Below are 16,135 nucleotides of genomic sequence, written 5' to 3' on the forward strand. Positions count from 1 at the left end.
TTGAAAATTGTTTACAGTTTTCTTAACACAATGACATGAAACAAAAAAGAAATGAAATCAGAACATCAATTACACTAATTTATCGAAAAATCAGATGGAAAAAAATTTACTTATATGTACAATAGTACAGCGTCGTTGTTGTTACAATGTCACCTTCACTTGGAAAGCAAGTGTCATCATCATTGTACTCTTCATGTACACTGTATGCACTGTCGAGCCTATACGATACAAAACGTTTCAAATGGCTCTGAGCACTATGGGACTTAACATCTATGATCATCAGTCCCCTAGAACTTAGACCTACTTAAACCTAACTAACATAAGGACATCACACAACACCCAGTCATCACGAGGCAGAGAAAATCCCTGACCCCGCCGGGAATCGAACCCGGGAACCCGGGCGCGGGAAGCGAGAACGCTACCGCACGACCACGAGCTGCGGACGCCAAACATTTCACTGACACATTTTTCAGAAACACTATTATTTCGTCTCCCACTTCTTTCTCACTATGTAACATTCATTGAGTTGCTTTATGACGCAGTGGCAACTTTTCCACCTGTCGTAGATATCTTTAAATAATTGCATTGTATTTCGTTTCAATTGCTCCGTTTGTATCAACACCACTAGCACTGTATCACCGTTGTGAATTATTCGTCAACTAAGCAGTACAACTACGCTCCATAACCAAATTCTGTGATCACCATTAGGTACAACCAGTCCCGCTATCTGTTGCCATTAGTAGCATATATTGTTGTTCCATGGTACACAGTATGTGGGGTGTCGAATGCCTTAAACATCACGGAACTTTTGCGACCTTGCAGTCAAGGGGGTTTCTTATGAGCTGTTATGCATCCGGAAACGATCTTGAATTGTGCGCCCAAATATTTCTCTCAATATTTGTCTTTCTATTTACCCGATGTCTTAGACGTTGGTAGTTCATAATAAAGTCTTTGTTGGCGTGAGTGCTCCATTAACGACGACTGTGTTGTAGTGGCGAAAAGTTTGGCTTAGATAGAGAATGATTTCTTGTTGTACATATTCCTGATAATTGTTTTGATTGGAAGCAGTTTTTCTGCAAGCCGTTTGTTAGCTAATCTTTTCTTTTAGTGTTTGAAGTAAGTTCACCTAGGTATTTCAAGTCTTTTTTGATTGTGTGATATTGTTATACTTGGTTGCAAGTGATACCAAGTTTGTGCTTTTGGAGTCTGTGTATTGCGTATTTTTGTAAGGGATATAGATGCTGTGCTCGATGGCGGTCTTATGAAGGTTCTTGGTGGCGTGGGTGGCATCCTCGGAAGTCGGGGTAATAATTGCTAGGTCTTCAGCAAGAGCAATGCACTTAGTGTTGATTCGTTTATCTTTTGTTCCCGTATTTATTCCAGGTATATCACTCTCCAAAGTTCTGATGAACCTATCGACTGCTATGATGAACAACAGCTGCAACCGTCCTCCCCGGTCTCCAACTATTCCTCCTTTCACTTTTCTCTTTAAAAAAGAAATTGCCTACATTTTCGTATATATTTCAATTTTTGTAAAATACATTGTGCAGACTATAATATGTGTTTGGATATTGTTCATATCACCAGTCTTGTACCAGTATGATATTAACACCCATTTTTCTTATTTTGTGCTTCAAGTGAGACTGTGAGAGCACTACTTGCTTCTGTACCGTCTGAAGTTAAGAGAACGAAGATATCAAAGTACAACGTTTATTGTTAGAAACTTGTTTACATAGGAGGCATGTCGACGTATCCACATTCACATCCATTGCTACATGTAACTGCATTGTGATTGGTAACTGATTTCACTAAACACTACGTTGACGTACTACTATATGGCTGGTGTGGTGACCGCGCAACCGCCTACAGGTAGTACTGGCTGGGCAGCTGCTTGGTGCGGAACACTTCTGACATGAAGGCAGCCGACTCCTTGGGTGTCCTCGTCATGTTTGGACTGCTTCTGTCCACCTCGCACAGCCCGTACGTAACCCTGTATGGAGAAACATGGAAGAGTTTATTCATTCAAATCAGATGATACAGCGACACTTAAGTAAAAAAATGAGACTATCACTTGTGTAGGATGAGAAAATTACCATATGACAGAGGTGCAGTTACTACAAGTGGTTATGCTATTCTGAGCTAGACAGTAACTGCGAATATAATTCGATTTTGTGTCATCCTTGGGTTTACTTTTTGGTAATCCACATATTTAGCCATTATACAGAAGTAGCTAGTAACGACAGATTAAGATTCATTTAATCAACTTATGGATGTCAAATGCCTTACCTCACCAATACAGGTAGATTACTGAACGGATTTCCACTAGTATATATAGGATAAGTCGACAGACTGCAGGAACCGTTTCCTGAATGGAAATGGAGAAAAAAAGATCCCATGAACATGTGTCTGTCAACGTACGGTATCCATGCAACAACAAATCGTCCCGAAACACAGTATAGAGCAGCATCGCATCCACGTGCTGACAGATGTTCAAAGGTGCCTCCGTGTCATGCAATCCACGCGTTCACATGTTGCATCATGGACTGCCGCACTGTTTCGCACGTTCCAGTGTCTCTCCGAATACCGTCACAGGCGACACAAACATGCTGTTGAAGGGTCTGCACATCAGAAACTGATTCAGCATTCACAATGCCTTTCAAATACACACAGAGGTAAAAATCCAGGGAGTTTAAGTCTGGTGATGTAGCAGGCCGTCCTACAGGGCCTTCACGTTCGATACAACGCCTGGGGAAAGTGTGGTTAATGTGTCGGCGAATTGGGGTGGTCATGTCATGTAGAAACTATATAACCTACCATATTGCCAAAGGCACATTATCAAGCCCAGGCAGAGCAATCCGCAGGAAGTCCTTATACGTTCCTTCGTCGAGGCGTCGTGGAATAACAACCGGTCCAAGTATGTGGTCGCCAAGGATCCCTGCCCACACACTGATGCTGATCTGTTGCTGATGAGATGCCTCAAGCATTCCCCGAGAATTTTCTGTAGCCGTTAGATGACGGTTACACAGACTGATGATGCCAGTTCCGATGAGGTTGCTTCGTCGGTGAAGAGGACTAATGACAGAAATCCCATAATTGCGATGGCCTCGTACGAAAAAAATCGATAAAATCCTTCCCATTGAGCGAAATCTGCTGATGGTAATCCCTGCACTCGTTGCATATGATAGGGATATTAGCAGTTGTCACGCAAGTTACACATAATCTTACTTTGGCTTACACAACGTTGGCTAGACATACGCCTGGAGTTTGTACTAGGGTTCGTGTCAATACCATGTATCATCAGGTCCTTCAAATCTGGTGTATGCACAGTCCTCCATCTCCCTGAACGTTCATCTGTCTGAAATGACCCGTGATCACACAAAAGCCTAAAAAGAGCTTGAAATGTTGTGTGATGAGTTTGGTATGTGTGAGGGTACTTGTTTTGGTATAGCCGTGCTCCATCTCGACCGTTTTCACCTACTTGGCCGTACACATACACAATCTCGGCTTGTTCCTGTAGCTAATATAGGACCATGCGGCTGCTTACAGTAGGCAGCATCAAACACATAGCCTGCAATACACAAGGAGCATGCATGGGATCTTTCATTCCTCAGCGCCATTCGCTATGGCGACGATGCATTTGCGGACACATGTTCATATGACCTTTTTTTCTTTGTTTCAAGTCAAGAATCCGTCCTGCAGTTTGGCCGTTTTGTTTACCATCAGCCCATATTTCTTCACACAGAATCCCAGATTGCCACGCAAAGTATATATGGAAATTCGTCTGAATGTAATGTCTTGGTTGCGTGGATTTGGAGTTAAGTGGACAGAATTAGTCTAACCACTGATGCTATCACAAACTTAACATGTACAATGAGGTGACTATTGTCATGGGATAGCAATTTGCATACATAGAGAGTTTGGAATTTCCCTTTAGACACTTCTAGAACTTGTAGAGGGGAGTTAATAGATAACATTTTCTACTAAAACTAATGTCCGTAAACGTACCGTTTCTGTGCTATAACGTTTTCAAAACATGTTTCTAATATGACGACATTCATAATTAACTGATTAAACGTGACCCAGTACATCACTTTTTTTTACAGTTCCACTCATTAATAGCCAAATAAACTGCTCGTGCACTTGCTGACGTGTTCTCTTCAACGTGATGTATTATACGAGTAGATTCTTCCAGTTAGGTTGTGCGGCGTCTTCTTGGAGCACCACAGTCACGCCTGCTGACGGTGAAGGTACCCTCTATCTCCTGCTTAATTAGGGCGAAAAGGATGTGCGATGGAGTCGTACGTTTTAGAAAACGATCCTGATAAAGAAGGCAAGCAGCTCTTCAACTGCCGTGAGCTTGACCATTCAGAAGGATCATGTCGGTGTATTCCGCAAACGTATGCTCTGGGATGTTGATCTAACACAGACACTTGAACGAGGCTCGAACCAGGTCAGAGATATAGGACAGACGTCAGATAACATCCGCCGATCCGGCGTAACCAAACAATACCATGACTACGTTGTTGCATGTTTTCAAACTGCTGTTGCACGAAACGGCACTTTTCCGTACATGGGATCCTACTCAAATTATTATGCTCTCATTCCCTTTTATAAGTCCTAGAAGTTTGTAACGGGAATTCCGAACACTCTGTTTTCAGATGGCGGTACTGTAGCGTACTCAAGGTATAAAAGAACAGTGCATTGGAGGAGTTGTCACTTGTACTCAGGCGATTCATGTGAAAAGGCTTCCGACAGCCATACGACGGGATTTATCAGACTTTGGACGCGGAATTGTAGTAGGAGCTAGTCGCTTAGGACATTCCATTTAGGAAATTGTCAGGGAATTCGACATTCCGAGATTTACTGTGTCAAGAGTGTGCCCAGAACACTAAATATGAAGCTTTACCTCTCACTATGGACAATGCAGTGGACGAGGGCCTACACTTAACGACAGAGAGCAGTGACGTTAGCGTAGAGCTGTCAGGCATAACAAGCAACCGAGACAGTGCGAAATAACCGTAGAAATCAATGTGGGACGTACGACGAACGTATTGATCCAGATACTAGGATAATGACGTAGATTTTTGGGTCTAATAAAACGACGACAGTCACGGAAATAACCTCTTAGCGTAAATGGAAGAAGCATTTAAGACATACAGTAGTTGAATTTCTCTAACATCGATAATTACCAGTGTTTTTGTGAGGCAAAAGTGGTGTTGCGGCACATGATGAGAGTGGTCGGATGATTTAGTACGACACTTGTTCGGGGGCGCTGCTCTAATAATACAAATGCTATTGCTTTCTAATTTTAAGAATTCACAAGTCTAATTTTAAGAATTCACAAGTCTAATTCTACATGTGTAATACATTCTTTCCGTTAATATCCACTTTCCTATGTCAAACTAGCATATAAGAAAGTGGAAAAGAAAAATCGAACATCAAAGGGCAAGGAAATTCAGTTTCTTAGCCTGTATTATTTTTTGGTGAGCAGCAGTAAAAATGGTAGAGAGGACACGCTTAGCTTTCGTGATTAAAATATTGCAACTGATGAAAGATAGTAGATGTAATGAACGCTATCCATGGATCAGCGAAACCAGATCTCGTACTGCAGACGGCTCAATATAGACAAAGAGTATCCTGACACCACTGATTGAAGCTATTTTTACCAAAAGTGAACAGTCGTAGTCAAACGTGGATATAGAATGTAGGGAAAGAGTCCGTGAACGCATGGTTTTGGCAGGAAATGAAAGCTAAACGGTAGTAGTACCAAAAAATAAGAAAATTCAGGTATTTCAAAAGTAGTGTTATTCAGTGGATATACTGTACAATATCTCGCCTTCAGTAAACAGTGTATGAGTTGAACATAAATCGCACATAGTTGGTAAAAAGGAGGATAATTATTCAAAGTTACATTGATGACTACGTCATTACAAACGGAGAACAAGCTGCGACTGTGGAAGTTTGGGAAGGAAACTGGTCGTGGCCTTCTGAAAGTAACCATCCCGGCACTAGATTAAGTCGCGTTAAGGAAGCTACTGGAATCTACGGCAATCGACGGAAATCAGAAGTAGTCAGTTTCGTAACTGAGGGAGGAGAAACTGGAGGAGAATAAGATAGTCAAAATCTGATTACTCGCAGATGGGCCGAAACGATACTCCCACTGCCCTCTGCGAGTATAAATGTGGAGTCGTTCCAGAAACGACACATAATGCAAACGGGGAAATTCGCTGACATAAACAGCTTTGACATAGGATCCTGAAGCTGCGAACGAATATCTGGGCACCTATTCGATTAGTACTATAACGATCATTTATTGAAGATTGCTGAATGAGTGTGAAACCACGAGCTCTCGACAAGGTGTTGGACGCCAATGACTCTACAGCGTAGAGAAAACGCTCCTCTGTAAGCCACTAAAGGTGGCAGTCTGTAACGTAGGATACTGCCAGTCCGAGAAGGAGTATTTTTAAGAACATCGTTCAGCGCGCTTTGTTGAACATGGGGCTGAACAGACGACAGAAACATGTTTCCATGTTCAGCCACTCATCGTCAATTACGACTGTAGTGGATACAGAAACATCGAGATTGAACCGTGCCTGATTATGAACGTGGCACCTAGCCGGATGCATGACTTTTCGTGTTACACCATGTCGATGGTCATATGTGGCTACAACGCCTTGCAAGGGAACAGCTCATCGAGACATCCACCACGTCATATGCAGGACAGTGGTTGCTCTATTATGATAGGGGGTATAATCATATAGGCTTTCAAGGAACCTGTGGTAGCGACCGAAAGCACCATGACAGAAGTGGACGACCTGAACATCACTGAAGACCACCTGTATTTCTTGATGCCTGAAGTCTCCTCTGACGATGGCCTCTTCCAGCAAGACGAGTGCCCATGTCAAAAGGCCAGAATCAAGCTGCAGTGATTTTAGAAGTGTGATGGTGAACTGACGTTAATGACTTGGATCACAAATTCGACTCATATAACCTGATGGAACACATCTGGGACGCTATCTGGTGTCACCTCCGCGGCCGCAAAAAACCGGACCGTAATGAACGGGAAATGCATTTCGTGTGTGTAATCATCCGGTCTACATACATCCAGGAACTTAGCAACCACTTGTCAAGTCCATTCCACGCAGAAAGGCTTCAGTATTTTTCAGATTATGAGATGTTATGATTGGTACAGAATAGGAATATATAAGAAATGACTGCAACACGTTCATTTGGAAAAAAAGACGCTGATGAAGTCTTGTAATCGATTAGGTGTGATATACATCCTAGTTGCTCATTCATCGAGTTTCTTTCTGTACAGTGCCAGAGAAATAATTTCGTATGCTTCAAAGGCCGTGGGAAGATTGAATGAAATCTATTTGTGTATTAGGTAGTCCCACGGTGAAACATTAAAAAAGTTACACAACCAACGTTTCGGACGTCATTGTAGCGGTCCACTTCAAGGGGAATAAACTGCTTGCCAGAGGAGGGTCACTGAATAGATCGGCGAACCGTCATTTGTATAGTTGTTTTATTGTTTTGCAATAACTCTTTCTAGCACTCAAAATGTTTTTATTTGGAGTGCTAGAGATATTTGATTCGCTTTGTAGAGGCGGGCAAAGTACTTCGATTGGTAAGTTAGTCAAGTTAGTCAATGAACCAACTCTTGGCCCTTTAAACCACCCTGCTGAGCAGATGTTACCGCTGTTCTCTTTCCTCTCTGTCTGTGTGTCTGTTTCTCTCTCTCTCTGTTTGCAGGCCTTGTCAACTCCCATTAACGAAGCGAAGCCTAGTATAAAATTTTGGAATAATCAGCTTGACAGTAAGTTTTAATAAGCTCACACAGTTACGTAGTGATTATTGATAAGTAAATATATTCGTGATTTATCAGTATTATTTTAATTATCACACCATAGTATTACAATAACTCACGTGAATCCAAAGCCCCATTCGAGAGTGTCTATGAGACTCCACGCAGTGTATCCGATAACCGGAACACCGTCAGTGTATATCGCCTCTAGCAAAGCTCCGAGGTATTCCTAGAAATGATACACCAATAAAGCACGTTGCAGGTAATGAAATGGTTACTATAACTGTGTGGAAATTACTACTTACAACATAGTATTCGATGCGGTCAGTATCATTCCGTCCTCCAGAATTCGAGAGACCGTTCTCTGTTATAATGATTGGATATCCTGGATATTGATTGGCCACCCAGTTAAGCTGCTTCCGCAGTCCCCAAGAAAGGCGCTGAAAGTTAAGATACTTATTACAGAAATTATTCTTATCTCCAGCTGTTTATTGAAGATGGATGCTCAGATATAATATACAGTTTGTTGGAAGTTTTATTTCCGCACAAGTTACCATGTCATATGGCTATGTTGTGCCCATCCTATTATTCCAGTCCTCTATTTGAACAGAAAATAACCCCAAAATCTTTCCACATTTTAAAATCGAAGTAATTCTTGGCACTTTCCTAAAAGTATTAATACAATGTAGTAATTGCAACACCTTTCTTTTCTCAATTCCTCCTATATCCATACTGTATCGAACGTATGTGCACATGGATATGTCAAGTCAATGTTAGTCCTCTACTAAGGTAATGAGGTTTGGGAGTAGAGCCGAGAATCCCATATTAACGTCCTGAATAAGTCACTGGTGCAGATGATCTGTCGTTGCCTTCTCCTGGCCTGTTGTGATGTATCAAGCATCCTGGGCACGACAGCGATGAGTTGTTTCGTAGTGTAGGTTGTTCCGGATAAAACTAAAGGTCAAGCTGAAACACGATGTCAGCGTTCACTGCTTGTCTCCAAAACAAACATGTGGCTCTCGAACGTAACTTCCCCATCCGACGGACGGGTTACCGTTAGCAATGTGACATTCCCTCACTCCAAGAGGCACTGCGGAGTGAGTTGGAATATAATCCACCACAGTGGCGCAATGACTGCTGATCAGGAATTTACACCATCACTTCTCTTCTTCATAGTAGCCAAATACTGGCTCAGATAATGGTTTCTTCAACCAGCATTCGAGACGCCTACTTCCAGTATGAGCGCTACTGTACGCGCGTGTGTTAGCAACCTCAGAAACTGAAACTGTTTCTGTGACTATCAATGCGACACTATTATTGGTCGTTCCAGTTAACCTTCCTATAAGTTTCGCTCTTTCCCATTTCCATCCACCGCCCTCGCTCAGTGGAGTACGTAACAAATAATTTAACCGGAAGAAGGGTACAGACATTATTGTTGCTGGCTTGTCGAGCTAACACCCATCTAAGAGGCTATCGTAACTTGGCAGCAACACGACTATCGTCTTTCCTCTTGTTGACAAAAATCGTTATTTTTGTGTATTTATAATTTCCATAATAGTACGTCAGATTGCAATATTGCCAGGTTTCGTATTACATTTATTGATTATAATTTTTTGTTATTATACTTGCATCTCTCTTTTATACAAGCGTTACTAAATAACTAAATAATAATATTACATTATTCCAGAGTTATTTGTTGTATTTTTATTCAGTTCATTAGCTACAGTTGTTGCTATCTTCTAGTTATTTTCATATGGTACTAGCTCTTTTACATATGCTGTCTGACTCTTTTTATTTGTGTGAGACTGTACTTCTAGACAGTTAACGCCCACTGGAACTGAACGTTCCATTGTCGTAGTTGTCAGTTTCATTGAGTGCGTAGGATATACTGCTTCTGAAAACATTAGTGTAGGTTGTAAAATGAGGTTGGCGCCAAATTACGTGTTAAAATTACTATATTCAAATAATTCTTTTAGATATAACACATTGTACAGTGGAATTTATTGTATAGTGACAAAAATTGCTAGTAAAATAGTTTGTTTCCAATTTAGTAATTTAGTCTAACATTCTTTCAGATTTACGAGATATTTACGAAATATTGAACAAAAATAATTAATATTAATATGCAGACACTGAATATATTATTACAAAATAACGTATATTCTCGTATTTAAAACCTTCCTACACATGTGCTTCAATTTAGTGAATAGCTTCCTCAACTAATTCGTTAATTATTTACTTTTTTAAACATTGTACTGATTTATAAACAGTTCTTTACATCGGCTTGTATCTGGATAGATTATTAAGTGTGAGTAAATCAAGGGGTGGAATATCAGAGACCGCTCAACTCGATCGATTTACGAAAAAAATGGGATCATTCGCCACTGCCCAAACATAGATGTTTTAAAATATACTTTATTTACATAACAACAGTACGTGAATACTTTTTTAACTTTCAGTAATGCTAATTATTCCTCGTCTTTTGAGTTTTTAGTTCTCTGTTATGAGTCTATTTTATATGTGGGATAGTCTTAATTCTTTCTAGCGTATTCGTTAATGCTAAAACGACTGTAGCTCACCGCCTCTTCTGAGAACATCATGAAGCTACGTATATGCCCAGTTTAATTCATCTCTGTGTGTGAATCGGCGGTCATTACTTACACGTTTATAAATAAAGTACGTTAGTACCATCTTTTGCGGCTGCAATAGGTCATGTTTAGTCGAAATAAGACATTCATTACAATCGTAAAAGTCGGTATTAATATACATAACTTGTAAAACTGCGACTCCATGGAAAAGAAGACGAGGAAGGAGAAAGACAACTAATAAATATATATTTTCTTAATCAAGTTAACAAATGAATTTATTGTCAAATAAATCATTTGTGGAACGTACATACTGAACAAGGATGACACATACAAACCTAAAAAGTCTTGCAATCTATCTTTCAGATAATAATAATAATAATAATAATAATAGTAACAAAAACAATAATTTAATTGTTCCCAAAAGCTTGAAAACTGCTAACTGCAATTAACTTTTTACATACTGCACAGATTCACAAAACAATCAAACAATGTTGAGACTGACTCTATATCACGTGCTGCGTACCGTTTATTATAGTATGTTCGGAAAGAAATTCTCGATGAAACCAAGATATGAAAGTCTGTACCGAAACAGAGAATACTTTCTACTGAAAAAATAGCTTTTGATTATTGAGAATTAAACTGCAGCATCCGGCATTGAGACATTTTCTCTTCCACTTTACAATCCACGACATGCAATGTTTCAAAGCAAAAACTTCATGCCCTGGCTGGCTGGAGGCGTTAGAATTAGCAAATGCGCTGTCACCATTTTCTTGTCTTTGAGATCGCCAATTTGTGAACCCTTTGGTGCCGTCAGATATTTTTTCACTAATGCATTGTAGTCCCTTGCACCTTTGTACAAACAGTACTTTCAGCTTACCACAGGATCCGATGTAATTACAGCGGTGTCCCGTGTTTTGGAGGGTGATTCGCCTGTGAGACCTGGCGTCACGAAAGTCGTGTTGTAGTGATTCATCCCAAAGAAGTCTGCCGAACCTGCAACAAAGTATGTTTCACCTGATTTCAGTTAACTGATAAACCGAGACGAAAGGTCCAGCCTTACAAACAAATTTGTAAGGTTTTCTTTGAGACTCACTCAAGTAACGGATGTTTCCATTGTCTAACGACAATTCTGTGAAAACTGAATACGAATAATCATTTCCGTGGGTATGTATTATGAAGACAGATACATCAGGAAGTAACCAGTGCCGATTTTAATTTTTCAGTCGGTCCCTTAGGTAGACTCGAAGACTGCAAATGGTAGTTCACTTCGCGCTGAAGGCTCCTATCTGAGTACAGGTCTTGTCTGGTTCACAGTTTCGTCACCAATGACTTATATTTAACCACTGAAATCGTGTAATACACCTTTTGTATCATTAACATATATTAGATTAGCGAATACTTCTCTCCACCTATAACCAATGGGTTTAGAAAACAGACATAGTTACAGAGAATATTTGCATTTTCCATGTTTTTAAAAGAGTGTACGATCAAAATATTGAAAACTACCAATTAAAAAAAAACTAGCAAAAATCCAAATGTGTCATTCGGCTCTAGCATATATGAACCATTTCCTATATTAGAATAAACGCTTGATGAACAACATGCATGAAATGGTACAGAACACCTATGTTGCAACTGTCAGTCGTTATGTGTTACAAGAAGATCGAATATCACGACGTACAAAATAAATCAAATGGCTCTGAGCACTATCGGACTTAACTTCGGAGGTCATCAGTCCCGCGCAACTTAGAACTACTTAAACCTAACTAACCTAAGGACATCACACACATCCATGCCCGAGGCAGGATTCAAACCTGCGACCGTAGCGGTCGCGCAGCTCCAGACTGTAGCGCCTAGAACCACTCGGCCACTCCGGCCGGCCGACTAATTTCAACTATACTCCATAGCCTTATGCTGTGCTCACCATTGGATACCTCCACTCCCGCCCCCAGTCGGCACTGCAGCCAGTGGTTGTAGTATGGTAGACAGTATGTGGGGAGTCGAATGCCGTAAATATCATTGACCTTTTGTGACCTCTCACTCAAGTGGTTTCATGTGAGCTGTTGCGCATCCGTATGCCATCTTCGATTTTGGGTCCAAATATTTTTTTCAGTATTTGTTGTTCTAAACAACAGCTAAAATAAATCAGTGATGATCAATGTTACCCGGAATCTTTTAGGAATTTTACATCACTGTAGTTTCTTTACAGCAACTTCCATTACTTCTGAAGGCTGAAGTTGTGTGTAAGGTATCGCGCTGCTCAGCTATACTTTCAACTACGTTCGAAAGACGCGCGGGGTACCCGTGGTCTTGGGCGCATTGTCACAGTCCGTGCGGCTACCCCCGTCGGAGGCTCGAGTCCTCCCTCGGGCATGGGTGTGTGTGTTGTCGATAGTGTAAGTTAGTTAGGTTAAATTTAGTAGTTCGTAGGCTTAGGGACCGATGACCTCTGCACTTTGGTCCCGTAAGACCTTCCCACAAATTTCCAATTTTATGTTCGAATGCACTGACTGTGGAATTTGTTTCCGTTACTCATTGCGAAAAGTGGAAAGTTGTTGTGGGGATGTAAGCAAGCAAACGTGCAGCACAATGAATACAATAGTTCATTCTAAAGGAGTTTTGGTCGAGGCTTTGCAAAATCCAGACTTCGCACATAGTTCACTTCATTTTCTCGGAACAACGATGCAGTAGGTCTTGTTTCCTCTTCAGATTATCGTCATGCCAGTATAAAATATGTTTGATTTGAATCTACTACCACTTGTGGAAAACAAGCACTTTTAATACCACCTTCACTTAATTTCATCGTCGCCACTCACATGCTAACGTGAGTACCACATCGTGTACCGCGACTATATAGCCCCTCAAAACACTTTTGTACGGCTGCTTCCACAGTGCTGTGAAAATGTTCTGTATTGGTTCCCCCATTGATGGCAATGATGCATACGTTCAAGGATGGTACACAAGGGCATACGGAACGCAGTTTAAATGGTATATGTCACCAAATACTAAAAAAGTAGTATGAAGTAGTAAGTCTCGCAGACATTCAGTGTACGCAGCTACAGTTAATCGGAAAGGAGGCTGATACTGACCTGTCAACCAGTCACTGACTATACTTGCCCACCTGTTCAATGTAAATCAGTCTTAGAGACATCCGAATTCACGAGGGTAAAACACGGCGCTTTCTGTAATTGAAAGGGCGAAGCTGCTCTTCCCGCATTACCTGTTACACAGTGCACAATTTCCTGTTAAAGTGTAACTTACAATATTGATTCCGGTGTCTTCATCCACTTGAACAGTTAATGTTCTTTTAACAATGACAATCGTTACATGTACTCCTTGTCTTGCATTCTTGGCTGCGTAGGCGAAAGTAACACGGAAGATTTCAAATGGTGTGGCACAATGCACACACCAAAAAAAGTTTTGCATCACCCCAGTTCCCAGAAATCCTGAAGACAGACGTTGACTGTGGATATTGTATCACAGACACAGTCCCTTTGACTGTTCAGAGACGTCACTAAACCCGCAAAAGGATATAAACAACCATGCACAAGCAGCGCGTATTAGACGGGGGGTGGTCCGACAACCGATCAGTTCCAGTCATTACACCAGGAAGGAGGTGCACGACTCGTGTAGTCTGTAGTTCAACCATGCCTAGACAGTCAATGCCGCGATTCGACAGCGTCCGCCTTGTTTCTTTGTGGCAGGAAGGACTCACAACAAGGGAAGTGCCCAGGCGTCTCGGATTAGATTAGATTAGATTAGATTAATACTAGTTCCATGGATCATGAATACGATATTTCGTAATGATGTGGAACGAGTCGAATTTTCCAATGCATGACATAATTAGGTTAATTTAACAACATACTTAAGTTAATATAACAACATTATTTTTTTGTGTTTTTTTATTTTTCTTTATTTTTTATTTTTATTTTTATTTTATTTTTATTTTTTTTAATATTTTTGTTTATTTTTCTTTTTTTCCTTAATTTATATCTAAAAATTCCTCTATGGAGTAGAAGGAGTTGTCATTCAGAAATTCTTTTAATTTCTTCTTAAATACTTGTTGGTTATCTGTCAGACTTTTGATACTATTTGGTAAGTGACCAAAGACTTTAGTGCCAGTATAATTCACCCCTTTCTGTGCCAAAGTTAGATTTAATCTTGAATAGTGAAGATCGTCCTTTCTCCTAGTATTGTAGTTATGCACACTGCTATTACTTTTGAATTGGGTTTGGTTGTTAATAACAAATTTTATAAGAGAGTATATATACTGAGAAGCTACTGTGAATATTCCTAGATCCTTAAATAAATGTCTGCAGGAAGATCTTGGGTGGACTCCAGCTATTATTCTGATTACACGCTTTTGTGCAATAAATACTTTATTCCTCAGTGATGAATTACCCCAAAATAGTATGCCATATGAAAGCAATGAGTGAAAATAGGCGTAGTAAGCTAATTTACTAAGATGTTTATCACCAAAATTTGCAATGACCCTTATTGCATAAGTAGCTGAACTCAAACGTTTCAGCAGATCATCAATGTGTTTCTTCCAATTTAATCTCTCATCAATGGACATACCTAAAAATTTGGAATATTCTACCTTAGCTATATGCTTCTGATTAAGGTCTATATTTATTAATGGCGTCATACCATTCACTGTACAGAACTGTATGTACTGTGTCTTATCAAAATTCAGAGAGAGTCCGTTTACAAGGAACCACTTAGTAATTTTCTGAAAGACAGTATTGGCAATTTCATCAGTTAATTCTTGTTTCTCAGGTGTGATTACTATATTTGTATCATCAGCGAAGAGAACTAACTTTGCCTCTTCATGAATATAGAATGGCAAGTCATTAATATATAATAAGAACAACAAAGGACCCAAGACTGACCCTTGTGGAACCCCATTCTTGATAGTCCCCCAGTTTGAGGAATGTGCTGATTTTTGCATGTTACGAGAACTACTTATTTCAACTTTCTGCACTCTTCCAGTTAGGTACGAATTAAACCATTTGTGCACTGTCCCACTCATGCCACAATACTTGAGCTTGTCTAGCAGAATTTCATGATTTACACAATCAAAAGCCTTTGAGAGATCACAAAAAATCCCAATGGGTGGTGTTCGGTTATTCAGATCATTCAAAATTTGACTGGTGAAAGCATATATGGCATTTTCTGTTGAAAAACCTTTCTGGAAACCAAACTGACATTTTGTTAGTACTTCATTTTTACAGATATGTGAAGCTACTCTTGAATACATTACTTTCTCGAAAATTTTGGTTAAAGCTGTTAGAAGGGAGATTGGACGGTAATTGTTGACATCAGATCTATCCCCCTTTTTATGCAAAGGTATAACAATAGCATATTTCAGTCTATCAGGGAAAATGCCCTGTTCCAGAGAGCTATTACACAGGTGGCTGAGAATCTTACTTATCTGTTGAGAACAAGCTTTTAGTATTTTGCTGGAAATTCCATCAATTCCATGTGAGTTTTTGCTTTTAAGCAAGTTTATTATTTTCCTAATTTCAGAGGGAGAAGTGGGTGAGATTTCAATTGTATCAAATTGCATAGGTATGGCCTCTTCCATTAACAGCCTAGCATCTTCTAATGAACACCTGGATCCTACTATATCCACAACATTTAGAAAATGATTACTAAAAATATTTTCAACTTCTGACTTTTTGTTCGTAAAGTTTTCATTCAATTTGATGGTAATACTGTCTTCCTCTGCTCTTGGTTG

At 40.0% G+C, this 16,135-nt stretch overlaps 1 protein-coding gene across 1 annotated transcript in view; it reads right to left on the bottom strand.

Moving 5' to 3' along the window:
- Positions 1-1,863: 1,863 nt before the first annotated feature.
- LOC126413109 (myrosinase 1-like) overlaps positions 1,864-16,135 on the bottom strand; it is a 43,158-nt gene continuing 28,886 nt past the window's right edge. Inside the window, exons 8-10 of the mRNA XM_050083001.1 lie at positions 11,273-11,388; positions 7,930-8,036; positions 1,864-1,990 (exon numbers count right to left, since the gene is read on the bottom strand). Of these exons, the coding sequence (XP_049938958.1) occupies positions 1,864-1,990; positions 7,930-8,036; positions 11,273-11,388 (350 nt within the window). The remainder of the gene's footprint in view (positions 1,991-7,929; positions 8,037-11,272; positions 11,389-16,135) is intronic.

This window comes from Schistocerca serialis, chromosome 7 (genome assembly GCF_023864345.2).
Source record: "Schistocerca serialis cubense isolate TAMUIC-IGC-003099 chromosome 7, iqSchSeri2.2, whole genome shotgun sequence".
Lineage (NCBI taxonomy): Eukaryota > Metazoa > Arthropoda > Insecta > Orthoptera > Acrididae > Schistocerca > Schistocerca serialis.